Genomic DNA, 19,497 nt, shown 5'->3' with positions numbered 1-19,497 from the left:
CGAGATATGTCGAAATAACGAGATGTCGAAATAACGACTTAATATCTCAAAATAAAAAGTTATGTTGAAATAACTTGTTATTTTGAGATATTAAGTCATGTCGAAATAACGAGATATGTCGAAATAACGAGATATGTCGAAATAACGAGATGTCGAAATAACGAGATGTCGAAATAACGAGATATGTAGAAATAACGACTTAATATCTCAAAATAACAAGTTATGTTGAAAAAAAGAGTTATTTAGAAATAACGAGATATGTTGAAATAACGATTTAATATCTCAAAATAGCGAGTTATTATGTTGAAATTACGAGTTATGTCAAAGAGTTGTCTTTTTTTTCTCCCTCACCATAAGTTTTCTTTTTTTTTTCCACCAAGCAGTGCAGAGCTTCCATAAGAAAAGAAAAGAAAAGAAAAGAAAAGAGATTTGACTTCCAAACTGGGGCTGGTGGAAAGTGGCAAAAAATGTCATAATGGTTAAAAATAAAATGTAAAAATAAAATACCTTAAATAAATAAAACAAATAAAATATGTTGAATCTTAACCTAAGCTGAAGTGAAATGGTCTCTGTTTGTGAGAGAAACAAATGGAGAAAATAATTTAAAAACAAGTGATGTTTGGAAAAAAGTGGTGACTGGAAAAAAGTTTGACATCGGTAGAATAGAACAGAACAGAACAGAACAGAACAGAACAGAATAGAATAGAATAGAAACTTGCCACACAATTGAATTGAGACTGACAGAAAATGACATAAAATGAGATGATGTTAAAAAAAAATGGTCATCAAATAAAATGATCTTCCTTAAAACGTAATTCCCTAATTACGTGATGGTGGGTGAAAGGAAATCTTATTCTAAAAACCTGAATTTACCTCTGCCTTCCGCTATATCTCTTCCGTGGTCCTTCAATGTCAGTAGAACTGACAGGACTCTGTGAGCAGTGTATATTTCTATTGACTGCTGTCACACTGGAAGTGCACACACATCTATGTTTTGTGTCAGGTGTTTAGAGATGCACATACTAAATGTATGCAGAGGTGCCAGACTTCATTGGCTAAGATCAAGTGTAACCCCAGATGCTATACAGAGAGACAGGATGCCTTTAGGACTGCAGCATAATCACAGAGTCTTCTGTGAATGGACACTTGGGTTAGTGCACTGCTAATGTAGAGTGTAAAAGAAAGAATTACACACGGTTCGAGGTTATGGGCCGCAGTCGATGTGATGTTCTGTCACTCAGCGCTTGCATTGATTGCTCATTGTTCGCAGAAGGTCACATCATAATTCATTAAATCTTAACGAGTCCCCCTGGAACCACCTGCACGCCTTTCCTCAATTGCCCCTTTAAATTACGAGCGACTCTCACGCTCAGCGAGCTCAAAAATGAAGATATATTCTCCATGTAAAGAAGAGAGCTATTAGTAACATTTAAACAGCCCTCTTTAAAGCCAGGGGAGGCTGACTTTATGAAGGGCAATTAGGTACTCACTATAATTGATAATTCATACTCATCACAATTAGGCAGTATAAATAGGGTGTCTGGGATTAATGGTTATGGCTGTTCAGAGAGAGAGAGACACTGGGCAGACCTGGTCAGGCATGGCTGATGGAGTGGAAGGAGGCACAACTGAATTCATCTCTATTTGTGGAGGAAACAGATTGTGTTTGTCCCTTCAAAACATCCAACGGTTCCCTCACCTTCAGATTGTTTTGTTGGTTTGTTTTGTTAGTAGATTGTTTGTCTTAAAATTGGCATGCACTGTTTCTTGAGACATGGGACAAAACATGTCCCACAATCTTATCTGCAATTATGCGAAAATAAAAGCAACATTTCCATTTTGAAAATAATCAGAGATGATAACTAGCATTTTGTAAATGTATCATTTATTTAAAACCATCTGTTCTCGAACATAACTCAATAGCTACTTCATTGCCCCTTCCTTTTTCCATGACTTTCCAATATTTATGAAAATATATAAAATCTGTTTCAAATTCTGTCTTCAGCCAGGTCTGATATGAATTAAATTATAAGGAGTCTGCATCAAAACTTAAATGAATATGTTTAGCAGATTTAATCCAAAATAATTCAAAAACTTTTATTTTTTCAGTTCTTTAGCATGTTTTGTCCCAGTACTCAAAGAATCATTTAATTTCAATTGTCATTAAATATCCATCATGGAAAATGGATGTATTCTACATGTATGATCATATGCTGTGTTTAGGCACTAGACGGCTGAGGTGAAGGTCTTTTATAGCTTTGCTCTCTGTTGACACCAGCATAATTGCTATACTGAGCACAAGATCAGGCAGTCCTTACTAATCAATAAAGTCTTCACCAGCCATTTCCCCCAGTGATTCTGCCCTCATTTCTCCTCTAATTGTTCTTTTTCACCCAGGAAGGTCTACGGCTATGCCACAAGCAAAAGGTGTGTGAACGTGTGCATGTTTCCTGTACTGTAAAATGTAGCCATAAAAAACACTGCAGATGAGAACTTAACATCACACAAATAATTTTTTCTCCTCTTGACCTTGAGCTTCATATGTTTCTAACATTTATATTTTTGGTCTATGTGTGTCTACAAGGCAAAATCAAAGCAATGTAGCATAAGCTAATCCCTTTTAGACATTTTAAATGCTAAACGCATAAATGACCCAGTAATACACTTGACCCAGTAATAGTAGTACTTACTTTTTATTTATCTTTCTTTTCTTCAATTTCTATTTTTTCCATCTATTTGTGTATAAAAAAAAAAAAAAAAAAAATCCTTGCTATGAGCACTTTACTGATTAAACTGTGACTTGACACAGCACTTACATACTGTTGTACTCATGTTGATTTGATTGCTTCTACTATTCTCATTTGTAAGTCGCTTTGGAGAAAAGCGTCTGCTAAATGACTAAATGTAAATGTAAATGTAAATGCTATTGAAAGGAATCTCTAAACATGATGAGATATCACAAAATGTCCCAAATATGACTCTTTTATTTACACTAAAGCGCAAAGTATACTTCTTTTTTATGTGTGCGCCGAAGCACAGCCTTGCAAAGTATACTTCATTTGACCCGTACGCATACACAGGCGTTTGACACATGCGTTTTGAGCAATCTCTGGTCACCAGTTACAACCCATGTAAACATCTTTGTATTCTTTCATGCAAGAGCTGTACAAATGAGGGTACTTTCTAACTTCTTCGCACAATCTCTCGTCTATGTTGGCCTCCATTGTTGCTGTAGCTTGCATGCCTTCCGGTGTCATGAGAAACCCCTCCCAGGAATCGAGTCTCCTTTAGGACCCAGGCGGTAATGCCTGATCAAAAGTTGCAACACACTATGTTCTGTAAAAGTAATTTCATATTAATTTCACACAATAATAATGATGTGGTACAGTATATAATAATACCATAATACAATTTTAATAAATTAATTGTCATGCTAAGTACACACAAACGTCATTAATTTGAAACATGTAATTGGGAACTATATTGGAAGCAAAACATACCTGTAATAAAAAAACATAATGTAAGTTCTTACATCTGATAAACATAATATTAATAATACACCATTGCATAGTAATATATGTTATATAATACAAAAAATACTATATACCATGACATACCTAATATAATGTAAATTCTTTCATTAGATGACCTATTAATAATTATAATAATACGACAAATGACACGAATAATAATACAAACTTATTACACAGTTATTATAATAACTGTAATATTTTGACATTTAACACATATGTTGGGTAAGTTCAAATGTGTGGTGTATAAGCTAAGCTAGCAGGCTAATCGGTAGATGTATGCTATTCTAGTACATACACTAACAAAAAAAAAACAAAACAAAAAAAACAGTAAGAATGAGAAATGCATGATTTCTCAACCTATAAATTCAGTTATATACTAGTATATGAACCATGTAATTTAAAGGACATTAATGATCATTATAAAACATTTTAAATGATATAAATGATAATTTTGTAATTGTAAACAGGCACTAAAAATACTACCCATTAAAAGTCTATTGAACCAATGGGATCATTCGGGATCCTAAAGAAGACCCGATTCCTGGGGGGACACAATTTCTTATGACACCAATCTGTTCTGTTTATGCAGTTTTTCTTCAACTACCTTGTGAACAGATGGCCCCAAGGCATGGTTGCCACCTTGTGGATAAACTAATTACTGCAAATAAATAAATAAATAAATAAATAAAAATAAATAAATATGCATATGCAACCTGCGCATTACAAAAATCCAGCTGTGCTTGTACAGTATGCGCGTACTTTTCTGATGACGAAATTCGCGTCACGCGCACTGTACGCTGACCCTCGCATATGCGTAAAAAGTGAAGTTAAGTATACTTTGGGCTTCAGATATAAGACAAACATCTAACATATAATAAAAAATTAAATATTAATAAATACTAATAAAACAATAAATTTATAGCACTAACACCTTATTTATTTACATGCAACAGTATAAAGTTATGAATATTTAGGTGTATAAAAGAATGAGTCAATATAAAACCGACTAAGAACATTCTTTATGGTAAAATATAACCTAAACTAATTTATGACATCAAGATATCCTACACTGCCTAATTGTTGAGAAATAAAGCTATAAATAATGACTGACACCTAAAAAAATAAAGCATATGATGGGCTCTGAAAGTAAATTTTGATTTCCAGCGAAAACTACGTCCTTTAATAATCCTATCTTTTTTATCACAAAGAGGGCAGATTAATGGATAATGCAATTGCTTATGAAATAAAAGCCTGTCTCCACTCGGGGACTGGAGATTTAGAACCGGAGTGTGATAGCATGACTTCTCTAACCTTGATGTTGAATGCACCGATCACGTACGACAAACTTTCCTCATATGTTATGGCTTGCAGAGAATTATAGGTCAATTTAGGCTCGGTCAGTGAGACGACCCTCGTCAACAACCTCTGTTCCACCATCCTTCCTGCTTTAGAAGTTGACCTTTGCGATTTTTCTTGCAAGGAGAGCAGCCTCTATATCGTAATGATGTGTGCTCGTAGTGTGGTCAGTCCTCATGTTGTGCTGGATGGGCACTCATGTGTAGTGATGCTTGCAGGGCCCATCCTGTGACTCTGGGGCATATGGACTCTACTGCCCATTTCCCTGGGGCATTATTGCCATGCTGATTTACTACCAGTGAAGGACAATCATCAGAGACCAAATTATACCCCATTATACGGTGTGTGAGTGTTTGTTCATGGTCTTTAGGATAAAGCAATGAAGTTTGAAAACTTCTATAGACAATAAATTACCTTACAATTAGTATACGGTTTTAGCTACCATTCCATACGTTTTATCTTCCTATAAAATATAAACATTGTGCTACATGCAAACACAAATGCGTAGTCACGATTGTCAACGTTGTGCTGACAGCGTTTGATATATTGCACCATATTTAAGAAATGGGACTTTTGTTGTTTGGAAGCGAGAACCACTCATCTTTAACATTAAAGGTAATAGATCTCCAGGGTGAGATTTTTATCGACATTTCTCATTACCAACCTATTGGTGTTTATAGCGACGGTCATAAATGGCTCCCTGTGGTGCTGTGTTTTATGAAGAGATCAGCTGTCAGGGCATATGCGTTCAAATCTCTCCAGGATGCAATGACACAGGTCAATTTAAATGGCCTGAGAGAGAAAAAAAGAGAGAGAGAGTACGTCACTATAGGGGAAACTGGGGCTAGTTGTCACAATGATTATATTTCAGTAACTAAGAGGTAAAAATAAAGTGAAAACAATAAAACCATACAAAAACAGGGATTTTTCAAAAATATCAAGTTGGGCAAGTTGTCACATGTGTTTAATATGTTACAATTTCATTAACCCTCTGGTGTCGTTCGGTCATTTTAGACAGAAAAAAAAAAAATGTTTTTAATTTTTAAAAATTGCTACTTCACCAGAATGGTACGAAACTGTGACTTTTGTGGCAGTTGCTATGTGACCAAAAAAAAAAAAAAAAATTTGTGGACTTGCTTCGAAAAAGCTAAATGGTTGTAAAAAAAAATAGTCACATTTGTGTTGTTTGAGATCAAAAATTACCGCCATAGGAAATGAATGGGAAATACGAAAAATATGAAAAAAGAGAGCAATTTTTGAGGGGTACAATCTATGAATCAGCCATGACACAGAAAAAAAAAATCACACAACAGTGAAGAGTGCAAAACCACCACACACCACTCACCCCCAAACATATATGAACTGCTGTGACTGTAACACAAAGCAATTTTTTTCATATATATATATATATATATATATATGAATCTAGTGGTTACACCATGGCATTACAAATGTTTTTCTTTTTTTACTCCCACTAGATGATACTAATTTGCCTTCAAAAATTAGATTTTAAAGTCCTTATCTCTATTTTAACATGAAATACAGATTTAATTGGAAAAAAAGAAATACAAAAAAAGTGTATTATTTTCAATGGGGAAAAAAATTATCATAATTTTTGCATAAATATTAATTAGTAACATAAAATTATCTCAAAATACAAAAGAAAAATTACTGAACAAAAATATATTTCATTGATTTTACTGAATTGCTTTTTTTAATTGTTCACAATTTAAAATAGCTGAAAAAAACATGTAGCCTATTAGATATTAAATGCACATATATTGTATAAGATGCTGTTTTTACTTAAATATATATAGCAACTCATTTCAATATAAGGCATCAGTCTTGAATCACTGTCAATGAACAGCAGAGGTTCAAACTGTGACAACTTACACAACATGTCCCCCTATAAGGTACAGTTCTATACAGTGTGCTAAATGAACTATATTTTTTCTCGCAATAGTGGGAATTTTTAATAGCGTCTTGTAATCTTTAAACCTACACAGTATGTGCGTGAGCAAAAAATTGAATTGAGAAATATGGAGTAAAACGTTAAATGTGAAAACCAAGTTCCTCAGAAAAATAATAAAACATCTGTGTTAGTCCTCACCAATAAAAAGAGGTTCATTAAGCACCAAATAATGTCTTAATTAGAATGCCAAAATAAGAGAGGTCATTCAAAATGCATGTTATTTTTTATTTAGTACTGTCCTGAGTAAGATATTTTACATAAAAGATGTTTAGATATAATTCACAAGACAAAACAATAGCTGAATTTATTAAAATGACCCCATTCAAAAGTTGTGAACCATTGATTCCTAATACTGTGTGTGGTTACCTGGATGATCTACGACTGTTTGTTTGTTTTGTGACGGGCGTTCATGAGTCGCTTGTTTGTTCTGAGCAGTTAAATTGCCCAGCGTTCTTCAGAAATATCCTCCAGGTCCTGCAGATTCTTCAGCATTTTTTGCATATTTGAACCCTTTCCAGCAGTGACTGTATGATTTTGAGATCCATCTTTTCACACTGAGGACAATTGAGGGACTCAAACACAACTAATAAAAAAGGTTCAAACATTCACTGATGCTCCAGAAGGAAACACGTCGCATTAAGAGCCGGGGGGTGAAAACTTTTTGAATTTGAAGATCAAGGTAAATTGTACTTAATTTGTCTCTGGGAAACATGTAGGTATCTTCTGTTGCTTCCAAAGGGCAGTACTAAATGAAGACAATTGATGATTAATCAAAATAAGAAAAATTTGGACATCTTCATCCTGTTCAAAAGTTTTCACCCCCCTGACTCTTAATGCATCGTGCTTCCTTCAGGAGCATCAGTGAATGTTTGAACCTTTTTTAATAGTTGTGTTTGAGTCCCTTAATTGTCCTCAGTGTGAAAAGATGGATCTCAAAATCATTCAGTCACTGCTGTAAAGGGTTCAAATATGCAAAAGATGCTGGAAATCTGAAGAATCTGCAGGGCGTGGTGGATTTTTCTGAAGAACAGAGCTCAGTTTAACTGCTCAGGACAAACAAGGGATTAATGAAAAACCATCACAAAACAAACAAACAGTCGTAGATCATCCAGGTAACCACACACAGTATTAAGAACCAATGGTTCACAAACTTTTGAACAGGGTCATTTTAATAAATTCAGCTATTTTTTGTCTTGTGCATTATATGTAAACATCTTTTATGTAAAATATCTTAATCAGGACAGTACTAAATAAAAAATAACATGCATTTTGTATTATCTCTTTTATTTTTTCTGCAAGGGGTTCACAAACTTTCAAGTGGCACTGTAAGTTACCTCAAAATATTACGCTCAATTACAAACAAACTTTCAGGAAGTTGAAACTTACTTTGGACCTACTTAAATTAAGTTTAATGGCCCCTTGGACATATTTGCGTTTATTTGTCAAATCTATTCTCAAAAGTTTTTATTGCACTGTTAACTTACATACAGTACGCATAAGACACGGCTCCTTATATCAAAATATAAACTACATTCTTACAATTCCTGTCACCGTCTCGGTGTTGTGGGTGGTTGACAGGTTGTTGCTAAGCAGTTGCCAGGGTGTTCTGGATGGCTATTAACTGCCTCGAGTTAAAAAAATGTGGTTTGTTCAAATACTTAAACCTTATATGAGAAGTACTAACAGTTATATACATGCCTTAGTAAACAACACCGAAGAGTCCATATCACATTTCACAGATCACATTCCTAGCCATGATCAGCCAATCAGCGCTCAGTCCACATCCACCGCTGAGAGAAGCACACAGTAAAACAACGCGAGATCTTCAAGGGGAGAGAGATTCAGAGAGAGAGGAACCGTAAGACCGGTGACTGCGAGCTATAAACCGATTCTCTTTCTGCAAACCCGCTGAACAAAGCGAAGGGTTTTCATGCTTTTGAGACTGCACAGAAACATAACAGGTAAATTAAACCTTCCTCTAATGAAACTGCGTCGAAACACAGAGCGCCGGTTTACACAGGCTGCTAATAAGAGGCGGGGTGACGTCATCGCTGCCGCTGCTTTATTTCAGTCCGTAAATGTTTTAACGTGTTCAGTGTAAATGATGCGTTACACTATTAATGATACAGTGCTGGGTGAAAGTGACTTACCACAGGCTATTATATTGAGCATTAGGATATATAGCACATAATATGTTTGTGTGTGGGCATAGGTGATGTCCTATTCATTATTTTACTATACATAAATATATGAAATAATTGGTTTGGTCTAAGTTATCTCTGTTTATCATCATTTGATTCTATTATGTTAATTCTGCCTCCTTAATATTCATTTGTTTTGTCTGCAGCTTGGTGGAGGTATGACATTAACCAGGGGCTCCTTCACTTATTCCAGTGGAGAAGAATATACCGGAGAATGGAAGGAAGGCAAGACATTTCTTACACACTTTGCACTACTTGTGAATTCTCAGGACATTTTTCATAAATGAGGCAGGTCGTCACGTGTTTTAAATGCTGTACTTTTATTTATTACTTAATTTTCTATTTGCCAAAACAATTACATTTTTTTGTGTGTTACATTTTCCATTTTTGCTGTTTCATAACTGTGACCTGGACCACAAAACCAGTCATAAGGGTACATTTTTTTTAGATTTATACATCCTCTGAAAGCTGAACAAATAAGCTTTCCATTGACGTATGGTTTGTCAGGACAATATTTGGCCGAGATAGAACTATTTAAATATCTGAAATCTGAGGGTGCAAAAAAAAAAAAAAAAAAATCAAAATACTGAGAAAATCGCCTTTAGAGTTGTCCAAATTAAGTCCTTAGCAACACCTATCCACTCACAAAAATACATTTTTGATATATATATATATATATATATATATATATATATATATACTGTATGAAATTTACAAAATATCTTCATGGAATATGATCTTTATTTAATATCTTAATGATTTTTGGCATAAAAGAAAAAACAATCATTTTGACCCATACAATGTATTGTTGGCAATTTCTACAAATATACCCGTGCGACTTATGACTGGTTTTGTGGTTCAGGGTCACAATTTATCTATAATTACATAATAACACAAGCTACATTCAAAATGAAAAGGTTATTGAATTATTTTGGATTACTCTTATATGGGTCATCTCTGAGTTACGAAAACAAGTCTATAAATCTATCTAAATATTCTATACTTAACAATATTGACAACTCTTACATTATTCTTTTGCCAGCTACCAACTGACTTAAAATTATGGAAATTTTGTGTTTTTTTTTTTTTTTTTTAATAATTTGGGTGTTGGATGACATACTGTGGTTGCTACAGAAAATGTAAGCATAATTGATTTCAGTTGCACTGTATATCTGACAGTGTTGGCAAGGGACACAGATGTGAAACTTTATATATATATATATATATATAATAAAGGTTTATTTCTGTCATAACATGTAGAAATGGTGGTATGTACATGTAGGTGGTCCATAGAAATAGTATATTGGACGGAAACTCAGTGTTAAGATGTGAAGCAATGTGTTTACTGTGCAGGTCGGAGGCACGGTAAGGGTGAGCTGAAGTTTGCTGATGGCACCTGTTATAAAGGTCACTTTGAGAATGGCCTGTTCCATGGATCAGGGGTGTTAGTCTTTCCCGATGGATCCAGGTGAGTGAACGTGTGATCAGATTAAAAAGCGTACCTACTTAAACTGAGATGAACACGTTGGCAGTGATACTGTAAGAATAGTTACATGGAAAACAACACCATTTCTTAACAACAGGTACGAAGGTGAATTTGCCCAGGGAAAATTCCAAGGTGTCGGAATCTTCAGCAGGTTTGACGGGATGAAATTTGAAGGGGAATTCAAAAGTGGCCGTGTAGAAGGATATGGTAAATATTCCACCTTAATTTTCCAGTAACTACAATCATGAGACTGAGCTCAATCCGAATGAAATTCCGTTCGGATTGATAGTGGTGTAGACCTGAAATAATCCAATCAACAGGAAAAAATGAAGCATGCAAACACTTAAAACAGACTATTTTCTCAATCGGATTCAACAGTTTATTGCCGTCAAACGATTAATCGCATTTAACTGCATCCAAAATATGCTTAATGTTTACATAATATACATGTATATACAAATATATATATGTAATATACATATATATTTAAGAAATATTTACATGTGTGTGTATGTGTATATATATATATATATATATATATATATATATATAATTTATATTATATATAATATATGTTTTGTTAAATATATACATACACAGTACACATACATATATTATGTAAACACACACTTTTATTTTGGATGCAATTAATCGTTTGACAGCACTAGTAGGTTTACATTCGTTTTACATCTTTCGAACGTGCCTGTGTTTGTTTACGACTCGCCTTACGAACTGGTCAGTGTCTGAATATTTAATAAACTACAGTTATTATTCATTCCGATTGACAAAAATCAATGCATGTAAACATACCTAGTCAGAATGAGAATTGCTCTTGGATATAAAAGTATTTATTTTACTTATTGTTCATATATTTGACATTAGGTGTTCACTATGATTATAAGCTAAATTCAGGATGTGTGAAGATTTATAGCATGAGTAAATGTGGTCTTATTTCCTTTGTATAGGGCTGCTGACTTTCCCAGATGGCTCCCATGGTGCTCCACGGAATGAGGGAGTGTTTGAGAACAACAAGCTTCTGAAACGTGAAAAGTGTCAGGCTGTGGTGCAGAGAGCCAAGAACTCAGCATCCACTGCCCGCGGCCTCTCTGTATGACGAACTGACCTCAGTGAGAGCACCCCTAACTCAGGCCCCTGAGTACATTAAGGATTGTACAGTCACAAGTAAAGCGAGCAAAGCCGATTGTGGATCTGCGTTCAGGGGTGATCTCTGCCTTCACCACACCACGGAGCTCCAAAATATGTGAGACTCATCAGACCCTCAGGGATGGATGAAAGCTTTTCCATTCCCCACGTCTCAATTTCGCTCACATTGTTGCTCTGCCTTGGTTTCCTCTGTGGCTTAAAACATCACAAAATTATGGACATTTTTTATGGAGGCATGGGTGAACTCTAGTCACCATCAGTGGCACTGCAGGTACTCGAAGTGTGGTCAGATGAAGGTGTTTTTGGTAAATGAACTCAATTTGCCTTTGTAAGTCTGCGTCTGCGATTGTATCACTTACAGTATGTTTGACTTTACCTTTACTATTGTAGCTGTTTGTGTTACAAATCAACATTTTCTTCATTGCACATTTGCCTTAGTTATTGCATTAAATGTCAGTATTGCTGGATTAAAATCTTTCTTGTTACCGATGTAAAACAGCGGTGAGGGAAAATTCAGCAACTTGTCTTATTTTATTATTTATTTGTTAATTTCATTCATTTAAAATGAGAATATTATGATTTACTAACACATTAGGATATTGTGAAATAATGGTTTTAGTTATGTACATTACAGAAAACTATTTGAAATTATTTAAAATGTATTGGGTCACTGGGCAGATATACATTCACTTCAAATGTTTGATGACTGATTTATGTGTGTTTACTTTGTTTTCCGAACTGACTGCTAATGGTTCACTGTTCTCATCATCCGCAGTGTCAGACAGAAGCCTTAGTCACTATCATCTAAAATATACTGACACCAAAAATAATTTTGCACTGTTATTTATTTGAACAGAGAATCAAAAGACTGACATGAAAAATAAAGTGAAATAAAAGTCAGAAAACACAACCTGATCAATTTTTTTTGTCATGCTTATTCTGCCATAAGATTTTGCCCTACGTAAGATTTGAATATACAAATATACAATCATTCATATGAGACATATACTACCGTTCAAATGTTTCTGAAAGAAGTCTCTTATGTTCAACCAAGGCTGCATTTATTTGATGCAGTACAAAATACATTAAAAATTGTATTATTCTATAATTTTGTTAAAACTTAAAATATATGTTTTCTATTTAAATATTTTAAAATATAATTTATTTCTGTGATGCAAAGCTGAATTTTCAGCAGTCATTACTCCGGTCATCAGTGTCACATGATCCTTTGGAAATCATTAGTGTTGAAGCGGCGCTGTGCAGGCCGATCGGTGTATGACATTAAAAGTAGCGCGAGAGCGATTTCGAAAGCATAGGAACTGTCTGGTCTTAAACTATGATATCATACACTGACCGGTCTGTGCAGCGCCACTTCAAGTCAAATACACCTATTTCAATATGCTGGTTTGCTGCTCAAGAAACATTTCTTATTATTAAAGGGATAGTTCACCCAAAAATGAAAATTCTGTCATTGATTGAACGTTCGCAAAGACCCGCCCCCTTTAGTTACTGTTGCTATGTCCGACGAGCCATGCCCGTTCTCTCGCCACACATCATGTTCTCATGTAGTGAAAAAGGTACATGCGGAACAAAGAGGACACTGACAGCGCCTCGACAGACAAGACAGAGAAGGTTACTTTCAATATGAAACAAAGTCTTACATTTCAAATATTGTAATTTTTTAAAGAAATTTAAACAATAACTCCCTTAACTTTTTGCTGGACATAATGGCGGATTTGGCGTTTTGTTTGGTTAGATCTCCTGTCAATCAAACTCCCTGCGAAGGGTCAATTACTCACCCTCATGTCGTTCCAAACCCGTAAGACCTTCGTTCATCTTCAGAGCACAAATTAAATTGAAGACATAGTTAAAATAGTCCATGTGACTACAGTGGTTCAACCTTAATGTTATGAAGGGACGAGAATACTTTTTGTGTGCAAAAACAAAACAAAAATAACGACTTAGTTATTCAACAAATTCATCTCTCCCCTGTCAGTCTCCTGTGCTGTTTACGTGCAGCGCTTCTGGGTTCTACGTCAGAATGCCGGCACAGGATTGGCCGGCTCCTGCGTTAGCATCACACGTATGACAGGGGAGATATGAATCTGTTGAATAAAGTTATTTTTGTTTTGTTTTTGCGCAAAAAAAGTATTCTCATCGCTTCATAACATTAAGGTTGAACCACTGCAGTCACGTTGACTATTTTAATGATGTCTTTACTATCTTTCTGGGCCTTGAAAGTGGTAATAACGTTGCAGTCTATCGGAGGCCAGAAAGCTCACACATTTCATCAAAAATATCTTAATTTGTGTGCTGAAGATGAACGAAGGTCTTACGGGTGTGGAACAACATTAGGGTGAGTAAATAATGACAGAATTTTCATTTTTGGGTGAACTAACCCTTTAACAATGATAAAAACTGTTTTGTCAGGATTCTTTGCTGAATAGAAAATTCAAAACAACAGCATTTATTTGAAATAGATATCTTTTGAAATATTACAACTATCACACAAAAATATCTCACTGACCCCAGACTTCTGAATGGTAGTGTATGAGTTATTCCAAAATAATTCCTTAATGCATTACCTTTTATATTTAAACATATGTAGCCTTTTATTCCATGTCTCAAGACACAGAATGACACAGAGCTTCAACCGCTAAATGCAGTGTGTGACTAAAAGCTTTCTAATCATAAAACAAATGTTGTTAATCAAATGATTCACAGGCACACTGTGTGATGTTTCTATCAGCGAGTCTGCCAGTGACACAGGGAAACCCTTTATGACAACAGGCCAAGAGATCAGTTTGGGAACTGGATGAGCCCGGCCATGGATTACATCTCTAATACAGCAGCAAAACACACTGTGTAACTACAAAGCAAAAAGAGCTGGACTGTTTATTCATAAACAATCATATTAGTAATATATTAATTAAATGTTTGCTTTTAGGCTCTGTCTGTCGAATTGTCATTATAAAGCACAGACGACGTATCTGTCACACACAGGCATATCAGTTTCCTCCATCCAAAGCCATGTCATCTGATGCATCAGGAAACTATGCACAGCAATGAAGCTGTACTGGCACAATAAGCCAGTGACAAAACTATAACATGTTAAATATGTTTCATATGAAAGCTATGTTATGCAAAAGTCAAATAAAATGTTGCGTATGCATTTCACAATTCAGAAACTAATATTCAAAATGTCCATCCAAATAGTGTCAACCATCCTGAGATTTATAATATAATGCATCAACCATTTCTTAACCACACAATCTTAAGTTACAAGTTCACCTGAGTAATGCATTTATAATAACCAACATTAAGATATTTATAATAAGAAATACAAAACATTAAATTGATCACCTGTTCAAAATTTGAATTTCAAGCTTAAATGTTTATAATACTGTAAATGATCTAATCAAGTTATTACAATGCCTATATATATATATATAGGCATTGTAATAACTTGATCAGATCATTTACAGTATTATAAACATTTAGGCTTGAAATTCATGTGAGTGTGTATTTTTTTTTTTTATAAAACGGTTAGTTCCTGTCCTTGATTCTGATTGGTCAATAGCTGTGTTTTATTCATGCTATGACTGTTTCACCCAACGGTTCTGTGTATCACTACACAACACCCTTAGCAACCACTCTTAGCAACGTAAACTGTATGTTCTCAATTTATATTGGTCATTGACGCTTACTGTATTATGTAGAAGAGTATAGAGAGAAAGAGATCGATTGAGCGAGTTTATTACCTGCATTCAGATTTAGCATTTTCCTTCAGGTCAGTCCTATGTTCATAATAAAAAATCTGTTTAAATGTCCGATGTATTATCTTGTCCTTTTAACAGTTAAGGGGTTTTCCCGTGACTGACAGCGCTAGTCAAAGCATTTGTCAGTTGCGTCTTGTTCCGTGTTCACAACAATTCAGTCTTTTCAATGTAAAAGTCTTCGCTACTGATTGATTCACTCATAAAGACAGTCTTTGCTGCCATCTAATGGCGTAATAATGTAACTTCTGTTGCGGTTCAGGATCAGGGACTATTTTTTCCGGTGAAAGGAAGGCTTTTAGTATGAGTTTACTTCATGAAAGTTGCATTGTTACATCTTGGCTTTAATATTTGTATTTTTGTATTCAAGGCTGGTGCTGTATTGTGAATAAGTCATGGCTGAAGGGGTTGCATATATATCAGTGCTGTCAAATCTGTTAATCACATCTCTCTCTATGTGTATATATATATATATATATATATATATATATATATATATATATATGTATGTATATATATATGTGTGTGTGTGTGTGTGTGTATATATATATATATATATATATATATATATATATATATATTAGATTATATTAGATTATATTATGTTAGATGCAGTTAATGGTGATTAATCGATTAGACAGTTTTGTATTTAATAATGTATATAATCTGATCAACGCAATGCCTTTTAAAATACAAAAATATTATATTTTATGGTTTTATTAAAATATAAGCCTCATTTTTTTTTTATTAAAAAAATCAATGAAACTCTTTTCTAAGCCCTCATTCATCCAGTATACTGAGTGAGGACAGGTACTTTTCACCACTAATTAACACAGAAAGCAAATAGTTACTCAGGCAGAGGTGGGGTTGTTCTCAGCCATGCACCTGTTCACAGCGGCTCTAATGAATCCAATGCATCTCCATGTGTCTGTCAGGCCAGACCAACCTCCCTCATCTGTTCCAGTTTCTCCAGTGTCTCCTTGGTGTCAAACTGCCATTGCTTCACCTGTTCAGTGGCTGTAATGCCCTCCTGAAACATACAAATTAAGTGTTTATATCCAGCTGTTTAGATGATAAATTGCATTATATTTTATTATTTTTTTTTTTTTTCTCATCCAGCATGATCTTACAGCATTCTTGATCTGCATATTGGCTCCTGCCAGTATGAGGAGCTTTACAATTTTATAACGATTTAATCTGACAGCATCATGTAGAGCTGTGTCTCCTTCCTTTAAAAGAAAAATGAAATGTTTAAACTGAATTATAATTTGCATGATCCGTATAATTTTTGTTTTCTGTTACCCAATCTTTGGCATTAATATTGATCCCATTGTCTAGAAGATGTTGGACCACGTCGCTGTGACCTGTACGTGTGGCCACATGTAAAGGTGAGCTAAGCAGCTGTATGGGAGGAAGTAATTAGATTTACCATGTTAGGCATACTTACAGTAGCTTAAATTTTATGTACTGTACAGTATTTTTGTCTTCCAGTAAAAACATTATTACTTTGTCTCTGACGTTGATATCAGCTCCCCTGTCCTGAAGAACTTTCAGTGCTGAGAGACTTCCACCTCTGCAAGCCCAATGTACAGCCCTGCAATCCAGCTAAACCAGGGACAACAAAAGCAAATAAACACAATCACAACACCATTATAACAATTAACTGACTTAATAAACATTTATAATGATCTCACCCTGTCTTTAAAGTTGATATCAGCTCCTTTGTTCAGTAAGTTTTCCACTATTTTAGCATGATTTTCCAGAGCAGCCCGATGGAGTGCCGTTTTTCTGAACTATAAAAAACAGTTGTGCGAGTCATCATAAAGTCAGAGAACCAGGGTTATTATAGTTAACTAAAACTAAAACCATAAAAATGTTACTTGATTTAAAATAAAATGTTAACTGAAATAAAATATAAAAAACTTAATATTTAATTTTTAACCAGTTGGCAATACAATATCTCATTTTCATTTATTTTAATGGTAAAACTTTACAATAAGATCTGTAAATAGAGAAGAGTTGCTCTGGCTACTTTGATGTGTATTTGGTGTGGGAGTAGCGTAAGTTAGTCACAATGAGTGAGAAAGGTTGACATGGAGCAGCTAAATCTCCAACCTTTGGGGAATCACCTGTAAATATATATATATATATATATATATATATATATATATATATATATAAATAATGAAGGAGAACACAGGAGAGACTGCTGGCAAAAAGAGAACATGGCGGAACTTGTAATAAAACAAGAATCAACATTGGCTTGGCTTTTCTGAGATGGCGAGAAATGAGGTATTTTAAATGTAAAAGCAACGCAGAGATGCTGTTTTTATTACACAACATGCAAGTAAGGTACTTTATTGAACACATAAATTGCCATATGTCACTCTCTAACAAAGTTTATTGTAAAGCATTATCTATTGTGAAGGGTCATTTAATTATGGGTGTTGTTACACTGTGCTGGAATATATTTTCAAGGAAGTACTGCGTCTATTAATATAGCTACAGTGTCTCCAGATAGTCAGCTTTATGAGCAGTAGGATAACTATATTCATCCGTACAGTCACGCAGAGCCAAAGCACAACAAAAACAATGTTCTTCCGCAAAATGCATGTTTTTTTGTTTGTTTTTTTTTGTATCCTTAACTAAGAATGACTAATACTTCTAAAACATTTATTGATCTTAGGTAATGTTAATTTCGACATTTACTAATACATTTTTAACATCAACAGTTGTATGTGTTAACATTAATGCACTGTGAACTAACCTGAGCTAATAAAGAACAACTGTATTTGTATTAACGAACATTAACAAAAACTAATAAATGTAAAAAATGTATTGCTCACTGTTAGTTCATGATAGTTAATACATTAATTAATATTAAATGAGACCTTATTGTAAAGTATTACCAGTTTAATTTGATGTACTAAAATAACTGAAACTGAAAACTAGAACTGAAAATTAACAAAAACTATACAGACATACAACAACAAAACATAACTAATAAAAATTTCCAAAACACAACAAAATTACTAAAGCTTTAAATAAAGACAGAAAAAAACCCTACTATAATAATATCTCACTGATACAACACTGGAGAGAACATGTCATTTCAGACACACAGCACCTCATCACAGGTGTTTGGATCTCCTCCATCTTCCAGAAACTTCTCAACTACTTCCATCTTTCCCTGAGCTGCTGCTTTTAAAAACTCCTCCGGTTCAACAAGTCCCTGATAAACAACAGAGACAAATTTTGACACTCAAAAAAAGCAAAAAGACTTAAAATAAAACTTATTTGCAATACTAATATAAAATAATACTTATATGCAATGCTCAAACACACATAACAATAATAAAGGCAAGAAAGACAGATGGGTTTCCCTCACCACAGGAACATCCATTAGGCCTTCGGAAGCTCTGGCCTTGTTCTTGATTTTCTTATTCATCATACGCAGCTCAATAATATTCTCTGCACCCCCCAGATCAATGACCTCATGCCTCAGATCAGAGGAGATCTTCCTCACTCGTTCCTGTGCCTGCATGAAGAATTCACTTCTCTTCATCACTGACTAATCCTGGTCTTTACAGCACATGTAGTATTCTTACAATAAAATTTGCTCATATGGATTTTAATTGACAGTATTGTGAAAATCTTGTCAAACTGATATGAGATGCCAATTTTTTATATTATTACTAGTACAGCATTCTGTGAATGTACATGAGTGTGTGCTGACGGATGATTAACATGCTTCATTTTTACAGCATATGCAGCCAATGCCTCTTTTTTTAAAGCAAGTAATACATTTTTTTTAAAAAAAGTTATAAATAGGTTTTACTCATTCAAAATAAATAACAGATAACAGGTGTAGTTATGGCATCTACCAGCAGGGGCAACTGAAGCCAACCAGCCAAAACCCTGACCAGCTGGGTCCATCTTGTTCTACTTGATTGGGAATTATCTCTCAAAAATACTAATAAACTTTGTTTCTTTGTTGAAATCACATGCA

At 34.4% G+C, this 19,497-nt stretch overlaps 2 protein-coding genes across 2 annotated transcripts; one reads left to right on the top strand and one right to left on the bottom strand.

Moving 5' to 3' along the window:
- The first annotated feature begins 8,654 nt into the window (after positions 1-8,654).
- On the top strand, positions 8,655-12,627 carry morn4 (MORN repeat containing 4). Its single transcript, XM_051918173.1, has 5 exons — positions 8,655-8,822; positions 9,209-9,287; positions 10,416-10,530; positions 10,646-10,755; positions 11,514-12,627. Exons 2-5 carry the CDS (start codon positions 9,221-9,223, stop codon positions 11,660-11,662), a joined length of 441 nt encoding a protein of 146 aa, XP_051774133.1. The 5' UTR covers positions 8,655-8,822; positions 9,209-9,220; the 3' UTR covers positions 11,663-12,627.
- Positions 12,628-16,145: 3,518 nt separating this feature from the next.
- Positions 16,146-19,235, bottom strand: ankrd2 (ankyrin repeat domain 2 (stretch responsive muscle)). Its single transcript, XM_051917308.1, has 7 exons — positions 18,880-19,235; positions 18,616-18,720; positions 17,183-17,281; positions 16,995-17,093; positions 16,791-16,889; positions 16,619-16,717; positions 16,146-16,518 (listed from the first exon to the last, which is right to left on the bottom strand). The coding sequence occupies exons 1-7, from the start codon at positions 19,051-19,053 to the stop codon at positions 16,420-16,422; spliced, it is 774 nt and encodes a 257-aa protein (XP_051773268.1). The 5' UTR covers positions 19,054-19,235; the 3' UTR covers positions 16,146-16,419.
- Between the last annotated feature and the right edge of the window lie 262 nt (positions 19,236-19,497).

The sequence above is a fragment of the Ctenopharyngodon idella genome, chromosome 13 (assembly GCF_019924925.1).
Source record: "Ctenopharyngodon idella isolate HZGC_01 chromosome 13, HZGC01, whole genome shotgun sequence".
Taxonomy (NCBI): Eukaryota; Metazoa; Chordata; class Actinopteri; order Cypriniformes; family Xenocyprididae; genus Ctenopharyngodon; species Ctenopharyngodon idella.
This window is presented reverse-complemented; position numbering and strand designations above follow the sequence as displayed.

Coding starts and splice junctions, on each gene's coding strand:
- morn4 (XM_051918173.1), top strand. CDS start 9,221: ATGACATTAACCAGGGGCTCCTTCACTTATTCCAGTGGAGAAGAATAT. Junction 9,288..10,415: donor TACCGGAGAATGGAAGGAAG/GCAAGACATTTC, acceptor TTTACTGTGCAG/GTCGGAGGCACGGTAAGGGT. Junction 10,531..10,645: donor GTCTTTCCCGATGGATCCAG/GTGAGTGAACGT, acceptor TCTTAACAACAG/GTACGAAGGTGAATTTGCCC.
- ankrd2 (XM_051917308.1), bottom strand. CDS start 19,053: ATGAAGAGAAGTGAATTCTTCATGCAGGCACAGGAACGAGTGAGGAAG. Junction 17,094..17,182: donor ATATCAACTTTAAAGACAGG/GTGAGATCATTA, acceptor TCCCTGGTTTAG/CTGGATTGCAGGGCTGTACA. Junction 16,718..16,790: donor ATATTAATGCCAAAGATTGG/GTAACAGAAAAC, acceptor TTTCTTTTAAAG/GAAGGAGACACAGCTCTACA.